We start from the raw sequence: 25,392 nt of genomic DNA, 5'->3' as shown, positions 1-25,392 counted from the left end.
TAAAGATAATATCAGTTTCTCTATACTCTTGTGGTCCAAATTGTTTTTTTTGGGCGTAGTATAATAGTCCTGAATCGAACATGGCAGCTATTGGCCATCTCTCCTACAGGTGCTTGGATATTTTGAGGTTTTCTAGATGTGAAGGAGGAGAAAATGTTTCAACAATGCAGTGTCCATTGTCCGGTACGTACTTTGCCTTATTGGGTCACGTTATACTGATAGGATGGACCTTATTTAGGCCTTAATTCCCAGAGAATTCACAGAACAGGACATTTAAGGCCTGCATTTCCATATCATATCTCAGCAGCTCGCCAGACTATATGCTGAAAAACCCTCTTGAAGGTGAGGTGATGCAGTGATAAATTAGGCAGGGGAACGTTGGGGGAACGTCTAGGCTGTGTGCACACCTTGCTGGTGCAGCGCACCAAAATTGAGACAAGTCTGCATTATTTTTATAAAATTTTCTGAAATGGCTGTAAAAAATGCTGCAGTTTATACACATTTTTTTCTTTTTTAATCATGACCATGACCTAAAAGTTTTCCTATCAATAAGCTTCTATATCGTTTTAATCAACTCTATGAGGCATTCACCAAAGAGAATGCTTAACCACGCGATGGGAGCGTGCAGCCCGAGTGTGCATGGCGTATCAGCAGAGGAATGAGCTCTCGTCTGTTACCTGTACTGAAATAAAAGCTGAGTCTGCTGAGTAACCCCCGCGGGTTATCTTCAAAGACACCAGGGCTTCTGTCTCACACACCTCATACATGGCCTGGAGCAACTCAATGCGACACCATTTTATTTCCAAGCTGCAAAACATGAAAAGAACCCAGTGAGGTGATTATTGCTCATGCTGACGGATCTGTATATAGCTATCCACATATCTGTGTGTCTGTATCTATCTATACATGTATAATGCTGAGAGGAAGCAACACTCTACAGCCTGGTTCCACATTAATAATAATCCAAACCATAGCACTCCAAAATAGCTGAAAGTCAGGCCTCGTATTCACCCAGCAGTGACACGTCCGTCCAACATTTGGCCTTTTTATCTATCTCTGTAGTTATCGAGCCAATAAAAAAGCAGGCGGCAACATTTTTCAATACGTTTAACCAATTTTCAGTGGCCGATGTGAACTGCAGCAACTTTTCGCCTCAAATGAGCCTTTGTCAAGTCTGACTAGCGTTCATTTGTGCTGAAACTTTGCCATTGTTCACATGGCTCATTCAAACTTGATTTAATGTGTTGAAAACTATTGGGGTCCTGCCAGCTTTCTTTGGATATCTGTGCGGATGATTGTTGGCTCATGACGAAGGGATTTGCATCCACAGGAGTGTCAGAACTAACGATGCTTTGATTCTTTTTTTATACTTTTTACTCAAAAATTTGTTTTACAATACCTGTCTGAAAATTACACAAAAAAAGAATTCACCCCATCCCAGCTCCCAAAAATCCCCTCCTCCCAGGAAGGAAAATAGAAGAAAATAAAAGTGCTGCTTTGATTCTTCATCTATCTATCTATCTATTATCTATCTATCTATCTATTATCTATCAATCTATCAATCTATCAATCTATCTATCTATTATCTATCTATCTATTATCTATCAATCTATCTATCTATCTATCTATTGTCTATCTATTATCTACAGTATCTATCTATGGTTTATCAATGTGTGTAGAAATGCTTTATGAAAGTGATGACAGCTTTATTTTCTGCTAGATGAAGTTTAGGTACTTGTCGTACAATCCGTGTTGAAATCAGATATCGCATGAACAGTCCACTGACCAATGTTATTGAATAGCACTGTTCAGATGTTGTTTTTTTCCCCACGGATCGAATGTCTGTGTGAAAAATAAATTTTGCAGTATTCACCAATATCTTCTGTTTTTCAGATGAAACTCAATTATTTGAGTCTATGGGCGCGGAAAAAAAAAATCAGATCTGATATGGATCATCCGTATAGCATTCAATTTCCACAGATACGTTGCAATCTTTAACATGGGAAACTGTATTGGGTCTTGCAAATCTTACTTTCTGCTTATGTATAGAAATGGATGCCATATGGATGTAAAATCTGGACATACTGTACGTACACACACTGGTGGTAAATGGATGGAACACGGATGACAATATACGAGAATTCTACAGATTTTATGGATGAAAATTGGATTTTTTTTATACGCTCATCTGAATCGGGCCTTACTAAGAGTTTTCAGTATTAGATTTCTTGAAAATCAGTAGAGGAACATTGGCACATGTGGAATAAAGAGGTAAACCCTTCCAGATTTTGGAACAACTCCTAATTTTAACTTACAAATACTGCTGCAAAATACTAACAAAAATGCGCAAGCAATATAGTGGCCCAAATTATTTTTATATTTCATTTCTGGATAAACAAGGCCACGTATATTTTAATAAACATACTTATTTTAATCTTTATGCTTTATCTTGTATTTGGAAAAACTTTTACTATGTATGATACAAATGATTATTTCTGTTTGCATTTTTCAGTTCTTTTTTTTTTCCATTCTCAATGAATGAGCAACCTTGTACATACAAAACAGGAAATGTACAGTAGGACATGGATTTTTAAAGTATCATTCACATTTAAAACTTTACAGTAAAAAAAACGTATTTATTAAAGGTCTAGAAGACAAATCAGTAATCAGCGGTATGCCTTTCCGCTACGGTAGCCCTGAAGCATAGGACAAGAGGGACATCTGCTGGTGACGTGTGGCATTGCTAAGTATCTCAGCTGGATACGGATTTCACAGCATGCAGAAAATATTAAAACAATTTACAGGTCTATTTTTAGTGATGGATTTAACAGATTAGGCACATCACATAATACTTAAATCTCATTGATCTACCATGTTCAGATTACTTTGCAATGAGTATGAAGTAGCCAAAAAAGGTCAAAGGATTTCGTGCTGTCTGGTGTAAAGTATAATTTGTAATATTAATCAGTTACATTTATGCTAATGTGCAAAGGTTAAGTCACACCACGGTTTATATATTGTAAAAAAAAAGATATCTGGACCTACAGTAGTGTGCAAAAGTTGTAGGCAGGTGTGTAAAAATGCAGCAAAAGTAAGAATGCTTTTGAAAATAGAAGAGTTAATAGTCTATTTTTATCAATTAACATAATGCTAAGTAAATGAATAAAGGAGAAATATAAATCATCGTTATTTGGTGTGACCACCCTCTACCTTCAAAAGAGCATCAATTCTTCTAGGTACATGTTCACACAGTTTTTGGAGAATCTCGGCAGGGAAGACATACAGACAGAAACGCATCATCATGCAATACCATCAGGGAGGCGTATGGTTGGCTCCAAATTTATTCTAAAGCAAGACAAGGACCCCAAAAATACCGACAATGTCATTAAGAATAGTTATGAGAGAGCATGCTCTGATAAGGTGTTATCTGAGCATGCTCGGGTGCTAATAGAGTATCTTCGGCTTGCTGGAATAATATGTTCAAGTCCCTGCGGCTGCATGACTCACAGCTGTTAGACAACCAGGGATTGCCTAACAATCAGGAAGGGAGTTTGCATGTTTTCCCCATGTTTGCGTGATTTCCTCGAGGTTCTCCGGATTCCTTCCACACTCTGAAGACTGATACTGATCAGTAATCTGGATTGTGAGCCCCAATGGCGACAGTGATAATGTCTGTAAAGCGCTGTGGAATTAATGGCGCTATATAAGTGTGTAAAATGAATAAATAGATACTGTATATTAGACAACATGCACAGATTACTATGGGGCAATTGGATGCCAAGGATGCTATTTTAATATATGTCCACCATATTTACCATTATCTGAATTGGCAATCATTTGCAACAGCACAGCTAAAGACTACAATTTTTCCTGTGAAAATATGAATGCCAGAATTGTAATTTAGTACTTCCTTCTAACATTGCGAGTGTGGACTGCTGGTTTCAGGAGTCAACAGTATAGACAAGGCTATAAGCAAGAAGAATACTGCCTGGGCCAAGATAGCCTAAGGCTGTGTGCCCACGATGCGATTTTTAAGCGTTTTTGCAGCGATTTTTGGCGCGAAAACGCTGCGAAAATGTTTAAAAATCGTGTACAGAACGCCCCCCATGCATTCCTATGGTATTCTGCACATGCTGTGCTAATGCTGCACTTTTTTCCGCAGCGGAATCGCATCACGGAAAAAATCGCAGCATGCTCATTCTTTTGTGCGGAATTGCAAAGAATTGCCGCGATTCCGCACCCATAGGAATGCATGAGAATCGCTTACTTCCCGCCTGTGGCTATGCCCACCATGCACGAAGTTAAGCGTCTCATGTGCGGTTGGTACCCACGGTGTGGAGGAGAGGAGACTGTCCTCCAGGTCCTGGGTACCATACCCCTGTAAAAAAAAAAAAATCGGGGTATATATACCTTCCGGCGTCCCGCGCTGCCTTCCCGGGCCGCAGCGCTCCCAGTAATGCCTTGCGGCAAGGTCCTGTAATGACGCAGTCTCGCGTGACTCTAGCGGTCTCGTGAGATCGCTATAGCAACGCGAGACCAACGTCATCACAGGTCTCGCAAGGCATTACTGGGAACGCTGAGGCCCGGGATGGCAGCGCGGGACGTCGGAAGGTAAATATACCCCGATTTTTTATTTTTTAATTATTTTTTACATTCTTTCTTTTACTATTGAGGCCGCATAGGCGGCCTCAATAGTAAAAACCTGGTCACCCTCGTCAAACACTATGTTTGACCAACCTGTCAATCACTTTCCAAGCGATGCTTCAAATCGCTTGGAAAGTGCTTGAATATCGCACGTGGAAATCGCGGCAAAATCGCAAACATAATCGCGGTAAAATCACGCGGGGAAAAACGCGCAATTTCTAGGAAGGAGTCCGGTTTTCAGTGTCCGGATTTAAACGCTACGTGGGCACATAGCCTAAGGATTTTTCTTAGGTTGGAGAGGTTGTTTAGTGCAAGAGATCTTCTATCTGTACACTGTGCAAGCATGGTCCCCAGCAAGTGCTCATGCCTTCAGAGGAACGGGTTGCGGCATGATGTGATAATGTGCATCAAAATCTTTCCACAAATTGGCATAACTGAAGCTTACTTAAAAAGGAGTTTAAAGGGAATCGGTCACGAAAAAAAATGCTATTAACCTGCAAATATGGGTTTAATCTACATGTTAATAGTGTTCTGAAACCGACGAGTGCCCACACTTGCAGTCCCGCTGCCAAAAGGAAATTAACTTTATTCCTGCAGGAACTGTTCAGTTTTCATTCATAGTAGTGGCACTGGGGCGGGATCAGTCATCGCTCTGTGTATAGAGAACAGCGTCTGTAACCTCACCCCTGGCACTGATTGACAGCAGACTCTAATCCTGAGATGCTGTCAGTCACTGCTGGGGGAGTGTTTACAGTTGCCTCTTTCTATACACAAAGTGGTGACTGACCCTGCCCCGGCGCCGCTCCCTGTGTCTAAAACCTGAATGTTATTGGGAGGAATGATGTTCATTTCCTCCCAGAGGCGGGGCTCTAAGTAAAGGCACTGGGCAGGTTCAGAACACTATTAACCTACAGATTAGCTCCATATCTTCCAGTTTAATAGTGTTTTTTCACTTGACAGGTTCCCTTTAAGGAAGCACCAAATTTCTCATCTAGCATGAGCCACTGTGATAAATTTGACTCATTTTAGGACTGCCAAGCCTTATGTTTTACACTATATAATATTGGGCAAAATCAAGTAATTTGGCCCTACATGTTTTATTCAAATATAAAGAGTCAAACATTTACAAATATTGTATAAACGTAACCTTATCTGCACAGATATGTCCAAAAAATGTGAGAAAGCACTCACTGTCCCTTAAAAAAGATCCTTTATTGTATAAATGTTTAAAACATGGATTCGGGAGAATTATGAGTATATCTGGTGGATAACTGCCGTTTCGTGCCTCCTGCTCTTCAACAGGTCCCATTGAAGAGCAGGAGGCGCAAAACGGCCATCGACCACCAGGTGTTCAAATCATTCTCCCGCATGTTTTAAACGTTATACAATAAAGGATTTTTTAATGGTAGGTGAGTGCCACCTTCCTCCAATTTCTCAAACATATCTTTACAGACTTTTTCACTGGTGAGTACATGAAATCCCAAGGATTCGGTGAGAAAAAGTTTTCTATGAAGCATTACTGTTCTAGCGAAGGTTGAATGTCAGTACTTTTTTTTTCTTCTTTTGCTGATAAGTAACCTTGTCTGCACCCATATGACAACAAAATGCTCTTTTGGATTGATCCATCAAAAAAGGGCACACAGTTGCATACACTTGGCATCCATTTTGATAGATTACAATTTTTTAAAATTATTTTTGGAAATAAATATATGAGAACATTTTAACAGAAGTCTTTACTTTGCTTCTGATGGAGTCCAAGAAAAACTGTGTAAAAATATTATGCTTGAATACATCTGCTTTGGCTTTGATGATGTATAGCTGAACATATGCATTCTATGAGCATACGCAGTAGCACAAAGTACTATAATATTCCTTACGCTAAAAAAAAATGCCTTATGATTAGTACAAAAACATGCCAAAATGTCACTTTGTCGTACACTGCACCCATAGTAAATATATACTTTATTTATGCCCTTAAATGCCAGAAGTATAAAAATAATAGAGGATAATGGCAGATGGACCTAACAGACACTTATCAGAACACTAAACTTGAAGGCCATGTTGATGCCCACGTGAATGGAACCTAGAATTTCAAGAAAGATATTGGGCATTAACCAATATACAGAAATAGACCATCAAGCTACTATCCTGAACCACCATAAAAAAATGGCATTAACTCCTCAACAACCCTGGTCTACCTAAGAAGCTAAGCTTTACTGCCTTAGGCCATCGAGGATGCTGTCCCTTACATACTATAGGATGTCTGTGTCTGTAGACTTTACCAAATCTGTATTTATGGAAATGTTTTTTATCTACTTACCTTTGAGGTTCAGCTCTGTTTCCAGATAGATCTGTTACTACAAACTCTACTGAATCTTCATAGACATTAACTGATGGATTTATTATATATAGTAAGGACTTCATGTTCAGATCCTTCTGCGTGAAGTGGTCTGAAATAAATTTGCCTGGAAAGACAAATATGAAAGATTGTATTATATTTTTCTTATGCAGAAAAACTTAAATTTTGCGTGGAATGCTTAATAGCCAACATCAAATTTATTTAAAGAGGCTTTGCAGGAAAGATAAATTATTGTTTAAATGCTTTAAGCTGCCTAAAAAAAATGTAATAACACTCTACCTCTACTGTATGATCCCTGTAGCTCCTGATTAGTGATGAGCGAGTATACTCATTGTTCGGGTTTTCCCGAGCATGATCGGATGACTTCCGAGTATTTTGGTGTGCTCTGTGAATTAGTTTGTGTAGACGCATCTGCATGATTTGCGGCTGCTGGACAGGCTGATTACATGTGAGGATTGCCTGTTTGTTAGGGAATCCCCACATGTATTCAGGCTGTCCATCAGCCACAAGTCATGCAGCTGCGTCGACAAAAAATTAAGTCTCTGAGCTTGCCAAAATTCTCGGAGGATCCCGAACAACGAGTATACTCGCTCATCACTACGCCTGATCTGACGCTTACCTGAACTTGGTGATTAAGTCTTTGGACCACCAAACATGGATGAAAATTTCAACTCGACAAATCACTGTGCAGTGGTTGGTGAGAGAGGATATTTTTTTTAATTTTTTTAGGCAATAGGAGACATTTAAAAATTAATTACAGATATAGCAATGTCTACCTTGATGCAACACTAGTAGATCATGGCGCAAAAAAAGTGTAACTTGACATCAGTCAATGACTTGTGCAATGCTAAATTAAACAATCACTCCAGCATTTGTTTTTATTTCAGTGCTGCAGTGGTGCATCTAATATAAGTTCCCTGCCTCTAGTTTTATTAGTACTTACCAGCCGCCATCTTCTTCAGTTCTCAGTGCCGCTCCCACCGGTTCCCAGATGTTTGTGAACTTTTGATCACTCCAGTGTTTGCTGGGCGAGCCGGAGGTCACAACTCAATGTAAGTCTGTGAGAGCCGGAACGAGGCCAGAACAAGGCTCTTATAGAGTTACATATGCTTGTGAATGTTACCTCTAACTTCCGGTCAGCCAGACATTGTAATCACAAGATGGCGCATAAGGGCTGGCAAGTATAATACAATGATCAGGGAATTTACAATAGTGGCAACACTCCAACACTGACATGAAAAAAACAAAATTCTGGAGTTGTGTTTTAATATTCTGAAGTGAGGTAACCTTGTGACAAGTTAACAAGATGATACGTTATTTGTCAAAGCAAAGCACCACTCCAGCATTGCTTTTTTTTATTTCAGTGCTGGAGTGGTGCTACTAATTTAAGTTTCTTGACCCTAGTAACATGTAGTGACCCAGTCTAGAGTGTGTCCGTCCCTTTAAGTAATCCTGAATTGTGAGTGGCTTCTGTACACTACTGCTCACTCTCTAACTGCCCCTGTACATTATTCTCTGCATTTGTGAGCTGTAATTCTCCATTTCTAGTCACCTCCATTTTAGATGCAATGCATTTCTCATTTGCTGTGTTCTGGCGCCATCTAATAGTGAAAGTGTACAATGACTCATAATTATTGTTTTGTAAGGATCTGAGATGTGAATTCGGTCTCCTATTGACCAGCTCCTAGTCACATGGTCAATGGAAGGAGCTGTTTTCCAGGCAAGTCTAGAATGTTCTTTATTCTGAGGGATGCCTTCAGGGAGAGCAGAACACATGTGGAGGCTGTTTTTACCTCAAGATCTCCTGCAGGCCTAAGAGCCTGAGTTCCCTCTCTAACCTATACAGACATCATTCTAAAGTTTTTCTGGATTCACCACAGTTTTTACATTCACCTATAAGTACTTGTGCATGTGCCAAGACACACTGTGGAGCTAACCCCGAGCACAGGTCTGTAACCTCTAATTGCTGCGCCACCTCCTTCTGTAAACTACCAAAAGACACTGTCCAGTGCCCTTAAAACTCCAGACCCCAATCACATCTCAGCATCTAAGTGTGAACAGTAATTGCTGTGGACTACCCATGAGAGACTGTTCCTTATTTGTTCCAAGTTATAATTCCCGTTCCTGCTGAAGTAAAAGCAACTGTTATCCCCGAGACCGGTGCGTGTCATAATTCCTTCGGCTGCGGACACCGTGTGCGGGTGGAGAGCAGGGAACGTTCAGCCTGGTCATTACAAATATACTTACCAACCACTGTTTCAGCTGTTCCCAACGCCGCTTTGGGCCCAATCTGTGATTGCATCTTAAGACTGACCAAAAGTCAGACATAACGGTCACAAGATCTCAATGTAAGTTTATGAGAGCTTAGTTCTGGCCCCATACTTTTTCTCATTGACTTGCATTGAGTAGTAACCTCTGGCTCGCTGAGCAAATTCTGGATTGACCCAGCAGATCACAAGCTGTAGAAGACCGGTGCAGATAGCAGAAGAAGACAGCAGCTGGTGAGTATAATACTAGTGGCGGGGTACTTACATTAGTGGCATCTGTGGGGTAGTGACCACTGTGTCCGCTAGGGGGCGCTGTGTGGATGTCCTAGGAGAGAGGATGAATGGCAGAGTCATGAATGACCATTATGTATCTCAAGGTGGGTGGCCTTGAGATGGAGACTTATGTGCGTGGTGATCAGCAGTGATACTGCTGACGTGTTGTTTCAATGTGTCAGGGAGAAGTCTCCAGGTAGCTGGGGAGACGGGCGGACCCAGTTACCTACAAACCCACCCAGGAGGTGTGTTTAAGAATGCTTTTGCAAAGTGTGTGTGAAGGGTTCAAGGACCTGTGATGAGGTCATAGCCATGTGACCCGGTGGGCGTGGCTACGGACCATGTAAGGTGGCCAGGGTAGGTCACATGGGGTGAATGCTGGGACCCGGTTGGTCCGTTGTGGAAGGTCCCGCTGGGAGATGTGTCTCCTTTCCTGACAGCACATGAATGAATGCTGGGTTGAATGGCTGCGAGTGCCTGCTGATTCCCTGGAGGGAATGGATGTCTGCAGCATGATGAAGGAAATATGAGGAAACCCTGACGTGGGTGAGATATCTGAGGCTGAAGAGCCTGCGTATGCATAACCTGTGTGACCACAGGGATCACAGAGCTGAACTCTGTCATGGACACTATGCTGATTCTATGAACTGTATGTTACTGCTGTGGGTTTATGATGCTGAATAAACCACATGGACTATAATTGTTTTATGAAAAACCTGTGCCAGATCTGGTGCTGTGGCGGCTAAGCGAGTATCCCCTACTTGAATAACAGCGCTACCGCACACACCACTTCAGCGGTAAAATAAAAAAATGCTGGAGTGGTGCTTTTATCTTTGCTACACCTGTATATTTAATTGAAAACTCCTATGCATGTCAAATATTATGCAGTGAGTATATCATCATATCATCTAGTATAAATAGAGCAGAAGCAAAAATATAAGCAGACCTTTATCATAGCTTAGGAAATAACATGCAGGATAAAAAACAATACTGGGTATGGGTGAACATCATTGTGCTCTACTGTAAAGCATTTTCATTTTCACTCTACCTGATATAACATTTTCAAGGTATCCATTTTGAGGAGATCTCAGTATTTTAAAGATAATATTTTCCTCATCTGTTCCTGGATCAATAGCCTTTATTTCCCTAGAAGTAATGTAGACTCCATAACGGCCATCATCGAGAAGCTGAACTTTTGTTGCACAATGAAGGTGGATAATTCTAGGGCTGGAATCATCTGGAAAATCGATCTGTGTCAAAAAGATAAGTAATAGATAATGTTACATGAAGCTTTTTAGAGTACAATTTATTTTTCATCCACTAATGGACATTGAGATGATGTACAGTCAACATATCCATCTCAAGCAGGTCTCAAGCTGCCTGCCACTGGCCTATGTACAGTCCTCGATTGTTTGCTCAAAAGTGGTAACTATGTTTATTTACAAGTTATTACTCCCTTGTTGCTAAATAATGATGCTTATTAATTAATTTACGAATAAATGTTTTTTTCTTAACTTTTTACTTTCCTGGGCAACATCTTTAAAGAATATAATCCTACAAACATAAGGAAGCAGATGCCATATATATTAAAAAAAAATCTTTATTTCACAAAGTAATACATTCAGATTAAAATTTCCTTTAACCCCTTTCTGACATCTGATGTACTATCCCGCCCACGGTACCCGGGTCCATATGACTGGGGACGGGATAGTACGTCATAGCGATCAGCGGCGCTCCTGGGCCGGGTGTCAGCTGATTATCACAGCTGACACCCGGCACTAAGTGCCAGGGGCTTTCATGGACCACCCCCAGCACTTTAACCCCTGTCACATGTTTGATCGCAGTGTAGCGGGGGGCATAGGGAAGAATCACTCAGGGAGGAGCCTCTCTGCGTGCTTCCCTAAGACCCTCGGAGCAGCGTGATGTGCTCGCACTGCTCCGAAGGTCTCCTCCCTGCAGGCCCCCGGATCCAATATGGCCACAGGGGTCCTTCGGGGTCCTGCAGGGAGGCAGATTTCTCAGTGCTTGCTGAGAGCAGGCGCTGAGAAAGCCTCCTCAGTGCTTGTCAGCTTGCTGATCCACACAGTGCACTGAAAAGTTTCAGATCAGCGATCTGACACTTTATAATAATGTTGCCCCCAGGACAATTAAATAAAGTGGAAAAAAAAATCATGTGTAAAAATAATTTTTTTTAAAAAATCCCTAATAAATTCTTTTTTTTTGTAAAAAAAAACAAAAACAAACAATAAAAATACACATATTTAGTATCGACGCATCCGTAACGACCCGCCCTATAAAACTGTTACAGTTAACCCCTTTAGTGAACCCCTTAAAAAAAAAAACATGGCAAAAAACAGTGCTTTATCATTATACTGCCGAACAAAAAGTGCAATAACGCGCAAATCAAAAAGACGGATATGAATAAACATGGTACCGCTGAAAACGTCATCTTGTCCCGCAAAAAAGGAGCCATGATACAGCATCATCAGCGAAAAAATAAAAAAGTTATAGCTCATAGAATAAAGAGATGCAAAAATAATTATTTTTTATATAAAATTGTTTTTATTGCATAAAAGCGCCAAAACATAAAAAAATGATATAAATGATGTATTGCTGTAATCGTACGGACTCGAAGAATAAAAGTGCTTTATCAATTTTACAACACGCGGTATGGTGTAAACGGCCTCCCAAAAAGAAATTCATGAATTGCTGGTTTTTGTTCATTCTGCCTCCCAAAAATCGGAATAAAAAGCAATCAAAAAATGTCACGTGCCTAAAAATGAAACCAATAAAAACGTCGACTGGTCCCGCAAAAAATAAGACCTAACCTGACTCTGTGGGTCAAAATATGGAAATATTATAGCTCTCAAAATGTGGTGATGCAAAAACTTTTTACAATAAAAAGCATCTTGGGCTGTGTGCCCACGTTGCATTTCCGCAGCGCTTTTAGACGCACGTTTCTGCTGCGGAAATGCTTAAGAAAAGCATCCCATGTAATCATAATTGAATCCGCACATGTTGTGCTAATGGTGCATTTTTTTCCGCTGCGGAAACGCTTAGCAGAAAAAACGCAGCATGTTCATTAATTTTACATACAATTGTATTGCAAAAACGCATAGGAAAACGCATGCTAAAACGCTTGACAAAAGCGTAAAAAACGCTTACAAAAGCGCTTCATAAAACGCATGCGTTCTCCCGGGAAGAGGGTGTGCGCTTCCGCTCAGGAATATTCTGCTTCAAAAAAGCAACCTGGGCACATAGCCTTAACGTGTGACAGCTGCCAAACATAAAAACCCGCTATAAATAGTAAATCAAACCCCCCTTTATCACCACCTTAGTTAGGGAAAAATAATAAAATTGAAAAAATGTATTTATCTCCATTTTCCTATTAAGGTTAGGGTTAGGGCTAGGGTTAAGGCTAGGGTTAGGGTTGGGATTAGGGTTAGGGGTGTGTTAGGGTTAGGGGTGTGTTGGGGTTAGGGTTGGAGTTAGAATTGGGGGGTTCAACTGTTTAGGCACATCAGGGGCTCTCCAAATGCGACATGGCGTCTAATCTCAATTCCAGCCAATTCTGCGTTGAAAAAGTCAAATGGTGCTCCTTCCCTTCCAAGCACTGCCATGCGCCCAAACAGTGGTTTACCCCAACACATGGGGTATCAGCCAACTCAGGACAAATTGCACAACAAATTTTGGGGTCCAATTTCTACTGTTACCCGTGGGAAAATAAAAAAATTGGGGACTAAAAGATCATGTTTGTGGAAAAAATATGATTTTTCTATTTACACACCCGGGCGTTATAAACTTCTGTGATGCACTTGGGGGTTCAAAATGCTCACCACACATCTAGATACGATCCTTGGGGGGTCTAGTTTCCAAAATGGGGTCACTTGTGGGGGATTTCCACAGTCTAGGCACATCAGGGGCTCTCCAAACACAATATGACACCCGCAGGCCATGCCATCAAAGTCCGCATTCCAAAACGTCACTACTTCTCTTCCGAGCCCCGACGTGTACCCATATAGTAGTTTTCTCCCACATATGGGGTATCAGCTTACTCAGAACAAATTGGACAACAACTTTTGGGGTCCAATTTCTCCTGTTACCCTTGGGAAAATAAAAAAATTGGGACTAAAAGATCATGCTTGTGGAAAAAATATGATTTTTCTATTTACACACCCAGGCATTATAAACTCCTTTGAAGCACTTGGGGGTTCAAAGTGCTCACCACACAACAAGATAAGTTCATTGGGGGACTAGCTTCCAAAATGGCGTCACTTGTGGGGTGTTCCACTGTTTAGGCACATCAGGAGCTCTCCAAATGCGATATGGCGTCAAACCAATTCTGTGTTGAAAAAGTCAAATGGGGTTCATTCCATTCAGAGTTCTGCCATGCTTACAAACAGTAGCTTACCCCCACATATTGGGTATCAGCGTACTCAGGACAAATTGCACAATAACTTTTGGGGTCGTGTTTCCCTTGAGAAAGTGAAAATTGGGGGTGAAAAAATCATTTTTGTGGATAAAATATTTTTTAGTTGTACAGCTGTATGTTATAAACTTCTGTGAAGCCCTTGGGGGATCAAAGTGCTCACCACACATCTAGATAAGTTCCTTGGGGGGCATAGTTTCCAAAATGGGGTCACATGTGGGGGGGTTTCCACAGTTTAGGCACATCAGGGGCTCTCCAAACGCAACATGACACCCGCAGGCCATTCCATCAAAGTCTGCATTCCAAAATGTCACTACTTCTCTTCCAAACCCCAATGTGTGCCCATACAGTACATTTCTCCCACATGTGGGGTATTAGCGTACTCAGGACAAATTGGACAATAACTTTTGGCATCCAATTTCTCCTGTTACCTTTGGGAAAATAAAAAGAAAATGGGGACTAAAAGATCATGTTTGTGGAAAAAATATGATTTTTCCATTTTCACTCCTGGGCTTTATAAACTTCTGTGAAGCACTTCGGGGTTCAAAGCGCTCACCACACATCTAGATAAGTTCCTTTGGGGGTCTAGTTTCCAAAATGGGGTCACTTTTGGGGAGTTTCCACTGTTTAGGCACATCAGGGGCTCTCCAAATGCGACATGGCGCCCAATCTCAATTCCAGTCAATTTTGAGTTGAAAAATTCAAACGTCGCTCCATTTCTTCCTAGCTCTGCAATGCGCCCAAACAGTGGTTTACCCCCACATATGAGGTATCAGCGTACTCAGGACAAATTGCACAATAACTTTTAGGGTCCTGTTTCCCTTGGGAAAATAAAAATTGGGGGTGAAAAGATCATTTTTGTGGGAAAAATATGATTTTTTAATTTTACAGCTTTACACTATAAACTTATGTGAAGTCCTTGGGGGTTCAAAGTTCTCACCACACATCTAGATAAGTTCATTGGGGGGTATAGTTTCCAAAATGGGGTCACTTGTGGGGCGTTTCCACTGTTTAGGCACATCAGAGGCTCTCCAAACGATCTCATTTCCAGCCAATTGTGCGCTGAAAAAGCCAAACGGCGCTCTTTCCCTTCTGAGCTCTGCCATGCGCCGAAATAATGGTCCCCCCCACGTATCAGCGTACTCAGGACAAATTGCACAATAACTTTTGCAGTCAAATTTCTCCTGTTACCCTTGGTGAAATAAAAAAAATTAGATCTGAAATAATTTTTTGGTGAAAAAAAGTTAAATGTTCATTTTTTTAAGCATTCAAAAAATTCCTGTGAAGCACCTGAAGGGTTACTAAACTTCTTGAATGTGGTTTTGAGCACCTTGAGGGGTGCAGTTTTTAGAATGGTGTCACTTTTGGGTATTTTCTGTCATATTAGACCCCTCAAAGCGACTAAAAAGAAAATGGTGTTGTAAAAATGAGAAATTGCTAGTCAACTTTTAACCCTTATAACTTCCTAACAAAAAAAAATTTTGTTCCAAAATTGTGCTGCTGTAAAGTAAACATGTGGGAAATGTTAATTATTAAGCATTTTGTGTGCCATATCTCTGTTATTTAAGGGCATAAAAAAACAAATTTGGAAAATTGCGAAATTTTCAAAATTTTTGCCAAGTTTCCATTTTTTTTCACAAATAAACACAAGTTATGTCAATGAAATTTTACGACTAACATAAAGTACAAATTGTTATGAGAAAAATAATGTCAGAATCACCGGGATCCATGGAAGCATTCCAGAGTTATGGCCTCATAAAGGGACAGTGGTCAGAATTGTAAAAATTGGCCCGGTCATTAATGTGCAAACCACCCTTTGGGGTAAAGGGGTTAAAGAATAGTAACACATATACTGGATGTATATATCCTACTCCCTGCAAAAAGGCTGAAAGAAGTGACATGCTGCAGTTTCCAAAAATAACAAGAACAATGGTGTGCATGAGATTTCTAAAAATCCCACAATTCTTTCCTGTACTGTAAAAAGCAACTTTGAATTTGCATAAAAACACAGCAAAAACACAATGGGTGCTGACTTTTCCCTTATTTGTAAAAACTGAGGAATGATCAAAAGAGCAATAGGGTCTTATCTGGGTTAAAAGTGTAAATAAGAATGCACAATCGTGCTCACCTGGTCAGGTTGTGTTCACTCAACCACTGGAGAAACTTAAGGCTGCTGCAGACTCGTGAGGAAAATACAAGGAAGAAAGCGGAAATAGATGAGGTAACCTGCACTGCCATTGAAGGATGATGAGATGACAGGGATTCAAGTTATGTGGTTTATTTGTCAACGTGTTAAAACTTCTTCATCAGGACATACCACATTCATGGTTGACCAACTCAATGGCCCTGACCAATGTGTTAAAGTAAACAATGACCGACCTACTCAATGCACTGGAAATGTGTTAGGTAAACCATGCCTCACCGATTCAATTCCCCCTCCTGTTTTCACATTTTTTCGAGAACTCATATGAACTTTTGTGTTCAGAATAGTCACTATTTTTCAGACATAAAAACTTTTTCCACTAAATAATTTGATAAAATTACCCTTTTTTTTACAAAAAGTGTTTATGGTTTCACATAGGATTTGCAATGTTGGCCTAACATGGAAGCAAAGATGAATTTTGAGATCCTGAAGCACAGCAAAAAAATGCAGCAAGGAAAGCAGCAAAAAACAGTAGAGGCTATGTGAATGCAGCTAATCTCTTTACATCCATGTCTGGGCTGTTTTTATTTAACCTCAGTAAATTACTATGAAAGTAAGTCACTCATTGCACATTAAGTAGGGCCAGAAAGATAATTATAAAAATTTTCCAGAAGCTGGAATAAAGCAGAAAATAAGTACGGTATATATTGCCATTAGATACAGTACATATCTCTCATTATCTATGCTCTTTTACAAGGAAAAAAAAATCAATGAATATGATGAATTTTGGACATCAGTGCTGGTGAAGCCACCATAGAGCATGAACCATGCATGATATCTATAGGGCATTATTACACTTACCTGCATAATGAAAGTCACTGGATCCATCTGCACTTGTCCATCCTTTATAAATCCTTTATTTGTTTTATCCATAACTAGAAATGTAAACTTGTCTATCTGAGCATCTTGTCCTCCATGTCTGTAGGCAACATTCATATTATCAATATCTTTCTGGGTGAAGTTTTTCCTTTGCATTGGTGCACCTCTTAAATATATTTGCCCATATTGTGGAAGGTTTACCAGCAAAAATGTAATATTCTCCAGTGATGTATCTGGGTCAGTCGCCTGAAGAATTTCTGGGGTGATCAACGCCATCGATCCTTTCACTTGTCTAAGACCATAATTCTTGGACAGCGTTGGAAGAGTTTTGTCTATCATGTCCACTGCTATATCCATGGTACCATGCTTTGTTCGCAGCCCATTGCTGACAAGGAATCTAGCAAAAAGAGGCAAGGGAGTCTTCAGCAAGTGTTCCAGATTCACCATCTACACAAAAGAAATGATAACATACCTTTACTCAGGAGGTTTTCCACAAGCTTGCTGAGGCAACTCATGTTCTGAGGTCTAAGTCTGTGTCTATGATTGCTTCCGGGGTTCTGTCTGAATCACTGTTTTATGAGAATTCAAACAAAACCCCCAGACACTGCATAAACACAGTGGGAACAGGGCCTACCTCTATATTTAAATGTTGTAGAAAGAGTAGCAATTTTTACTTATAGCAACCATGAACATCATATACTAAAGGAAGGAATACACAAATTCTAGTATTTTTATCTTCTCATTAACTTTACTGCTACAAAATTACATAGACAACTCACTGGTGTTTAATCTAAAAATATAGATAATGGTAGTAAATGGAGTAGAAAAAAAAATTTGGAAGAAGCTGTCCAGCATCAGAAAACATGGCTGCTTTCTTTCAGAAACAGTGACACCCATGGCAATAGGTTGTCTGTGGAATTGGAGCTCAGCTTCATTCACTTCATTGGGTTCATAGAATCATAGAATGCTAGAGTTGGAAGGGACCTCCAGGGTCATTGTGTCCAACCCTCTGCTCAATGCAGGATCCATTAAACCATCTCAGACAGATGTCAGTCCAGACTCTGTTTGACGACTTCCATTGAAGGAGAACTTGGTCTTCGTCATTTTTTCATTAAGGATAGTATGAGATACTTTATCCAATGCTTTGCTGAAATCATGATATTTTATATCTACCGTATTTCCCTGATCCACCCAGTTAGTGATTCCATCAAAGAAGGAAATTAGATTAGTCTGACATGACTTCTTTGCTTCACACCCATGCTGGCTCTGGTTAATTACTGTATTCTTATCCAAGTACTTACATACATGCTGTTTAAAAACTTGTTAAGTTATTTGGATTGAGTTGTAATACTGAACGCAACTCATGTTTCTGAAAGAAAGTAGCCATGTTTATCTAATTTTGGACAAGTCCTTTAATGATATCAGTGAGGATATGTCAGCTCTCAAAATTGTCACATTTTTTTCATACATTTCCAGGAGACATAGGAGAGAAATGACACAATGCAGAGATTGTTATGGAACACCAGTATGTCCGAAGAGTTGTAAGGCCCTCATAACATAGGACTATAATATTACAATATATCGGTCCATTATCTGGACTCTTTAGCACATATCTATGCAATCAGAGATAGTATCTTTCATTTTGCACCAGTAATGAGGTGAGAAGCTAAAAGTTATTATCACTTATGAGCAATTAGAAATCTGCATGACGTGCTAGATTCACAATACATATGTGTTTCAGTAAGGTGAATCTCCTACGGTTTCTGCCAGAAGTTTCAGGCTCTTGTCCATTTTTATACTTGTTCCCAGTCCATCTGTAAATTCAGTGCTTGCTTATATATTATAAGTACATTATCTTTAGTAATGCTGGTCGTATCATACATAGAGACTAAGCACAATTTCCTGGGTAATAAATTAAGCATTTTATACTATAGTCATAGCAGCCTGTAGTTGTTACTCCAAAATATTGTAAAATAAGAGAAACTTGGTTCACTATGAACATGTAAAACCTAAACTAGCAACCAAAATTAAACTGAATGAAAATTAAAAAAAAAATTGTGCCAGAATATTTTATGCAATGGGACAAATGCATCTGGCATTATTTTATATATTTTATTTATTTGTTTTATGTATTTATATACTTATTTATGTATTTTTTAAATCAATTTTACTAATAGAGTGTAACAAGATTTCCAACAAGTCAGAAATATTAGACGCAGCTGAAACGGTTAAAATGTGAGAGTGAAAGACTTTGGTGCTCAGCAGGGGCCACATCTTCAATTGAACATTACAGATCCTCTGTGCTGCCTGCAGCTCCATGGTGATGGAACTGGCTACAGAGGCTGCCATCTGTCATGGAATTTGAAAAGATAAAGAGGGGAAAAAAAAGCACAGGAGCAGTAAATAGTGCCAATTCAATGCAAAATCAAGCCAGCGTGTCAAAATGGAGGACATTTGCCTCTGTAGTTGGCATAGTGCTGCCGGCACCTGATGTCAGGGGTTGCTAATCACTTGGTGTCATCTGTCCAAACAAGAAGTGCCACATTCTTCTTCCAACCCAGAAGCGTCAGACAATACATAGTAATATTTCTGATGAACAGAAAATGCAATAGTGGAACATAAAATCTGATCGCTCAGACACGCAATAATTGATGTTGCCCTGGCTCTTCTAGCCTTCTACCCAATACAGCCAAGGGAAGATCACCAGGTTAGCAGACTCAGGGGTTTCTGCCAGGTTTTTAACAGCTAGAAATGTTAATTAAAAGAGTTTTAAAAATTAACACGTCTTTATTTTAGGGTCCCTAATTATATTTTCATTTTAAAACAGCCTGGCCATACCGGCTTTATATCAGTGACTTGGACTGGTGACAATCTCCTGTGAGATGACAGTGTAACACCAGGTGCAGTCGTCCCACTACCAGATGCAGGGGCTACTGAAAACCTTCATTAGCATTCATACTTTATGTCTCCAGTTTTGGGTTATTAATTCTTAAAGGATTATTGACAACAGCACCCCCAATGCTTAATGTCCTCTGTGTTTTATAACATAGAAGAGAGCTGATATTTTATCACTAGATATGAAGAATAGAGCAGAACATTTTATGAAATCAGATTGGAGCAACTTGGACTGATGAAGAGCATGCTAGTGGGGAACATCGATCCGGCAGCCTAAATGGTTACCAATTTGTCCAGTTGAGTTGCAAACTGTTACTGAGTGATTAGCAACTGCACAATATCGAGTAGTTTTTTGAAATCCCTACAAAAATGTGTTCTTCTACAAAAAATAATTTATCCTTTGCTCTTAAAGTGTGCATCCAAATAGTCCTACGACCTTAGGTATCGTATTGAACATAAATGTTGGATCAGACCCCAACGAGCATCAGATTGTAAGCAGATGACTCGGGAAGCTTCAGGACAAAGATTCAGTCACATTTTACATGCTTCTGTAGTGCCAAGAAAACCCAGGCTACCTAGTGGTCCCCTGGCACTGGAGAGATCAGGTTAATAAATCATCTGCTAGCTCTGAAAGAAAAGACAGACAGAAGAGGCTTGCCATCCAGACACCTACTTGAACATATCAGCAGCAGCTGCAGCATTGCCATTGTGGACATAGCAGACAGTCTGAGCAGCCACATCCATCTGACTGAAGCTTGTTATGGGAATTCCATGATGGTTGACATATTCAATCTGCCCGTGCTGAGGCGGTGAGGAGACTACATAGAGCAGCTCTTCTGGCTTGTCTGTGCCATCGGTGGCCAGGAGAACATTAGTGCTTAAGATGACCCTGTCTCCTCTTGACACCCGAAGTGTTTTCACAAAGACTGCAATGTCTCCTGGTGGTAGAAACAGTGGGAATAGAGAATTTTACTGTAACATATATTCTGATGACTTCTTACATTTATCTATTTTTCCACCTAAATTGCATTTAGCGTGTTTATGCACATTATATGAAGTCAGCTGTTTTACCGAATTACTGAAAAATATAACATATGAGATGCGTACTAATGGAGTACTACTAATGATCTTCTCAGATTTCAGTGGCATCTATAGTGTAAGGATGAAGTGTGCATGCATACATTTATCAACAACAGCCCTGGCTGGTTATAGGGGAGAGAGGATACCTCACTGATTGCAGGGGATCTAACTTTTTGAACTTCTAATCCAATCCCACTATAGATGCCAAGAGCGGGATGCTAGAAACAGCCAAGCATCGAACTCTACTTTCTAAGCTAGACCCATAGGAAATGAATGCAGCAGGAGTTCTGGGCCACCATCAGGGCATTACTGCCCTTACTACTGTATGGGGCCCGGTGATTAGGAGCAAAAAGGGGGGCCCGAGCACGCTAGCAGCCCGGTCTGCGCTCGGGCCCCCCAACATTTTGTTTAGACTTCCGATTCCGAACGCCCGATGCATAACAACACTGTGGTGTTTTAAAGAGACACCTACAGTGTTGTAAATGCAGCCGGCGAATGGAAATGGGCACAGTAGCTTTAAGCTGTGGCCCGGTGCATCATGGTTCAGCCTGACGTGACGTCACACGTTGCTCTGCTCCACTTCCTCATTCCGGAGCAGACCGCAGGCCGCAGACCGGACGAGCAGGTGAGAAGCGGTGGGTGAGCAGGGTGAGTAGTCTATCTCCTGTGACGCTGTGGCGGTGAGAAGAGGCTTGGCAGGCTGAGGCTCAGTGTGGTGACTGACTGGGTGGGGCCTGGGCCAGCATCCAACAGGGCCCAGGCAGGGGGCCAGCATCCAACAGGGCAAGGGCCAACATTCCAATAGGGGCCAGGGCAGGCAGGGGGCCTGCATTCCAACAGGGCCCAAGGCAGGCAGGGGGCCCGCATTCCAACGCTGCCCAGGGCAGAATGGAGACAAGGGGAAGAACAGAGACACTGGGACAGAATGGAGACACGGGGGCAGAATGGAGACAAGGGGCAGGAAGGAGACACGGGGCATAATGGAGACATGGGCAGGATTGAAGACAAGGGGGCAGAATGGAGACAAGGGGCAGGATTGGAGACACAGGGCAGAATGGAGACAAGAGGCAGAATGGAGACACGGGTGCAGGATTGGAGACAGGGGGCAGAATGGAGACACGGGGCAGAATGTAGACAGGGGGCATAATATAGATAGGGGCAGAATGGAGACATGGGGCAAAATGGAGACGGGGGCAGAATGTAGATGGGGCATGATAGAGACATGGTGCAGGATGGAGACAGATGGGGCAGGAATATGGGGCGGGATGAAGACACATGGTGCAGGATCATGGAGCAGGATGGAGACAAATGGGGCAGGATGGAGACAGATTAGGCAGGATGGAGACAGATGGTGCAGGATCATGAGGCAGGATCATGATCGCAATGTCCCAATGGAATTGTGCAGGGAGCCCCCTCCCTGCGCAATGCTTCTCTATGCCGCTATCACTATTGACAGAGGTATCAGAGGGTTAAATGCTCGTGATCAGTGCCTGCAATGACCGTGGGCATTGCTGCAGGGTATCAGCTGTCACATACAGCTGACACCCACACCCGATCGCCACGGCACTCAGCGTGAGGCCGCGTGATTGTGCCACCATAGATATACTGCTCTTTTTGGGAATGCACCTCCTGCAAAGCAGTATATGTATGGCAGGTTAACTCCTTCCCGACAAGCACCTTACATATACTGCAGTATATGTACTGCGCATTAATAGCGCGGCCTCACACTGAGTGCAACTGTCAGCTCTGTGTGAGAGCTGACACACTGCAGCAATGCCCACGATCGGTGCTAGCGGGGTTTTATCCCTTCTGATGCTGCTATTAATAGTGACAATAGTGGCAATAGTGACAGTAACATCAAGGAGCATCGCTAAAATTTTGTAAATTGCTAAATTTTTTACATTTTAGCCATATTTCTGATTTTTTTCACAAACAAACGAAAGTCATGTCAAAAACTTTTTACCCCTGCCATGAAGTAAAATATGTCACAAAAAAAAATCTCAGAATCAGTGGAATCCAGAGTTATGATGTCATAAAGTGACAGTGGTCAGAATTGAAAAAATTGGCCTGGTCAAGAAGGTGAAAACAGGCTTTGGGGTGAAGGTTAAAAATCATTTTTGGAAGCAGATTGTCCTGTGTAAGCAAGACATGCTTCTTTGAACACTGGCAGCCTATGCACGCAGAACGGTCTATTAATATTTGTTCTCTGCGGTAGGAAATTAGGTCAACCTGTCTGAAGGCAGGCTTTCACCACCTGACTTGCGGAATTAAATCACTACCAATCAGCTACTTGTTTGCTGATCAGCGTTAATTTAATAGCCTATTTAGACAGGCCGACCACATTTCCTGTGTGCTCCGAATGATCAGTAAAAGAATGTTCTGTGTGCAAAGTGCCATTGTTCTAGGCAGCATATGATCTCTTTATGTAGGACGATGTGCTTTAAGAGAGCGATTATCAAGAAACGAGTGTTCCCAGTAATGCTCATTTACAATAATTGGACACTGTAAATTGATCTGCCTAATAAATGAACAAGTAGCTGATCGGTGGTCATTTATTGCCACTAGTCAATAAACCACCCTAGTAACCCCACTGTAAGAGGTGCCAGAAGTGTTTTCATACAGTATCCATGGTTTACCCAGTGCCAAAGACATTTCTTTCCATAGCTATTAATGTGGCCGACAGGAAGAAAGTTCCTTAACTGAAGGCAAAGAAAGATCTGTAGCACAAACAGTGACGCTTTCCAGAACTATTACATACAACATCACAAGGATACAAGAGTATAGTTGTTTCCTATTTGACTGAAGAACACGTCCGTGGAAATGTAGAGACTGTAAGCTTTTCAGGCCTGTTTTTGGTTGAATAGTTTAGCAGACTTTATCTGACTTTAATTTTGCCCTTTGGCAAACGAAGAACAAAACGGTAAATCTATTCTCTTAGCATTTGCAAGTAACTTGATTAATTGAGCAATATTTGTGTCATGAACACCGCACTGAACTTGCTCACTGAGCCAGTGTGCGTGTCCTGAGTACAAAAACTGTGCACAAAGATACCTGTGGAGCAGGGCAGCAGTGGTGACGATGCATGCTCTAGGCTCACAGGACCTGAAGCATGTGACTGCTGAAGGCGTGGTCTAAACTCCAGAGAGCTAGGAGCTGAGGAAAACTCCTAAAAGGGTGACTACTGGACAATGTTACCAAGGGGCATGGACAGAGACAGAAACCAGATCATGCCGGGGTCAAAGCACGAGATAGCAATACAGTACCAAAGGGTTAGGCAGAATGGCTAGTCAGGACGTAGCAATAGGTCAGAAAACCAGAACAGGCAATAGACGGTACAATAGGGACAAACTGTAACGGAGTAACGATAGCCAAGCCAGGAGGTCAGAACCGGAGAAGACAATAGTACCAAAACGAGAGACGGAGTACAGAGTGAGGGGACAGACCGGGTCATACACGGGAAGCAAACAAGCAATGCAGTATACACGCACACCAGGGGTCAGACACAAAGCCAGAACAACAGTATAACTGACAGAGAACCCTGGTAAAGAGTGAGTATAAATACCCCTCCCAGATCTAGAAAGAGGCCACATACACTTAACCCTGTGAGTGCAGGGCAAGAACCCTGTCCAAACCATGACAATTTACCTTTTTAATTAGGATTAAATGAGGTTTCCATAAATTACATGCATTACTTATAAACAGCCATATGAGAGTGCGTTTGTCCTTTCCATAGAATTGTTGACAGATCGCCGTGCAAACTACTTATTTACGTCAACTGGATATGTTAGCGAGGAGGAGGCACAAAGGTCTTAAGGCCCCCAGTAATAGTGATCAGTGGGTCCACTAGCCATTACCTATCATTGTTGAAAATATCATGTAAATATTTTACATACAAGTATCCAGACTTTTGTTTTGTTCATAGTTAAATTACTGAAAATAGGAGTTCTCAAATGACCTCAAATGGTGCCATACATTGTCCAACTCACCCTTCTCCATATCTTTAACTATGATGTGAAACTGGAGCTCAGGAGACCTGTTCCTGCCATCCCACAGATGGAAAGTAAAGCCGTCTTCATTTTTTGAGCCAAGTGTTCCCCTGTGGACATATCTGACCAGATTCATATCAATGTCTTCTTGACTACACTTCATTCCAGTCTCTAGGTTCACCCAGTTTTCATGTACCTTTCAAGAGCAGAAATTTTCATTAGAATATTTAAAATATTTAAATTTTATACCATGATAAAATCATACAATATACTGAAAACATCACATATGTACAACGTAAAGAGCTGTTCAATTTGTACTACACTTGTGACCCAAATATACAGAAAAATGAGGCGTACAAGTGATTTTATATAAGAATTTTTCTTTGTAAATACGTAATTGTAAAAAATGACGACTTGTATAATAAGAGAATACTTAA

The 25,392-nt window shown here is 41.0% G+C and overlaps 1 protein-coding gene across 3 annotated transcripts in view; it reads right to left on the bottom strand.

Annotated features, from left to right (window-relative positions):
- The window catches only part of FREM1 (FRAS1 related extracellular matrix 1), a 375,258-nt gene that overhangs the window by 131,206 nt on the left and 218,660 nt on the right, over nt 1-25,392 (bottom strand). For 2 of the 3 annotated variants that reach the window (XM_073572160.1, XM_073572161.1), the window contains exons 23-28: nt 24,956-25,151; nt 20,563-20,827; nt 16,977-17,391; nt 10,592-10,793; nt 6,965-7,109; nt 678-807 (exon numbers count right to left, since the gene is read on the bottom strand). In XM_073572160.1, the coding sequence (XP_073428261.1) occupies nt 678-807; nt 6,965-7,109; nt 10,592-10,793; nt 16,977-17,391; nt 20,563-20,827; nt 24,956-25,151 (1,353 nt within the window). Of the gene's footprint in view, nt 1-677; nt 808-6,964; nt 7,110-10,591; nt 10,794-16,976; nt 17,442-20,562; nt 20,828-24,955; nt 25,152-25,392 lie in introns of those variants that run through there. The other variant, XM_073572162.1, reaches the window with a different exon arrangement.

The sequence above is a fragment of the Dendrobates tinctorius genome, unplaced genomic scaffold (assembly GCF_039654945.1).
Source record: "Dendrobates tinctorius isolate UK_male_01 unplaced genomic scaffold, ASM3965494v1 ptg000031l, whole genome shotgun sequence".
In the NCBI taxonomy this organism is placed as follows: domain Eukaryota; kingdom Metazoa; phylum Chordata; class Amphibia; order Anura; family Dendrobatidae; genus Dendrobates; species Dendrobates tinctorius.
This window is presented reverse-complemented; position numbering and strand designations above follow the sequence as displayed.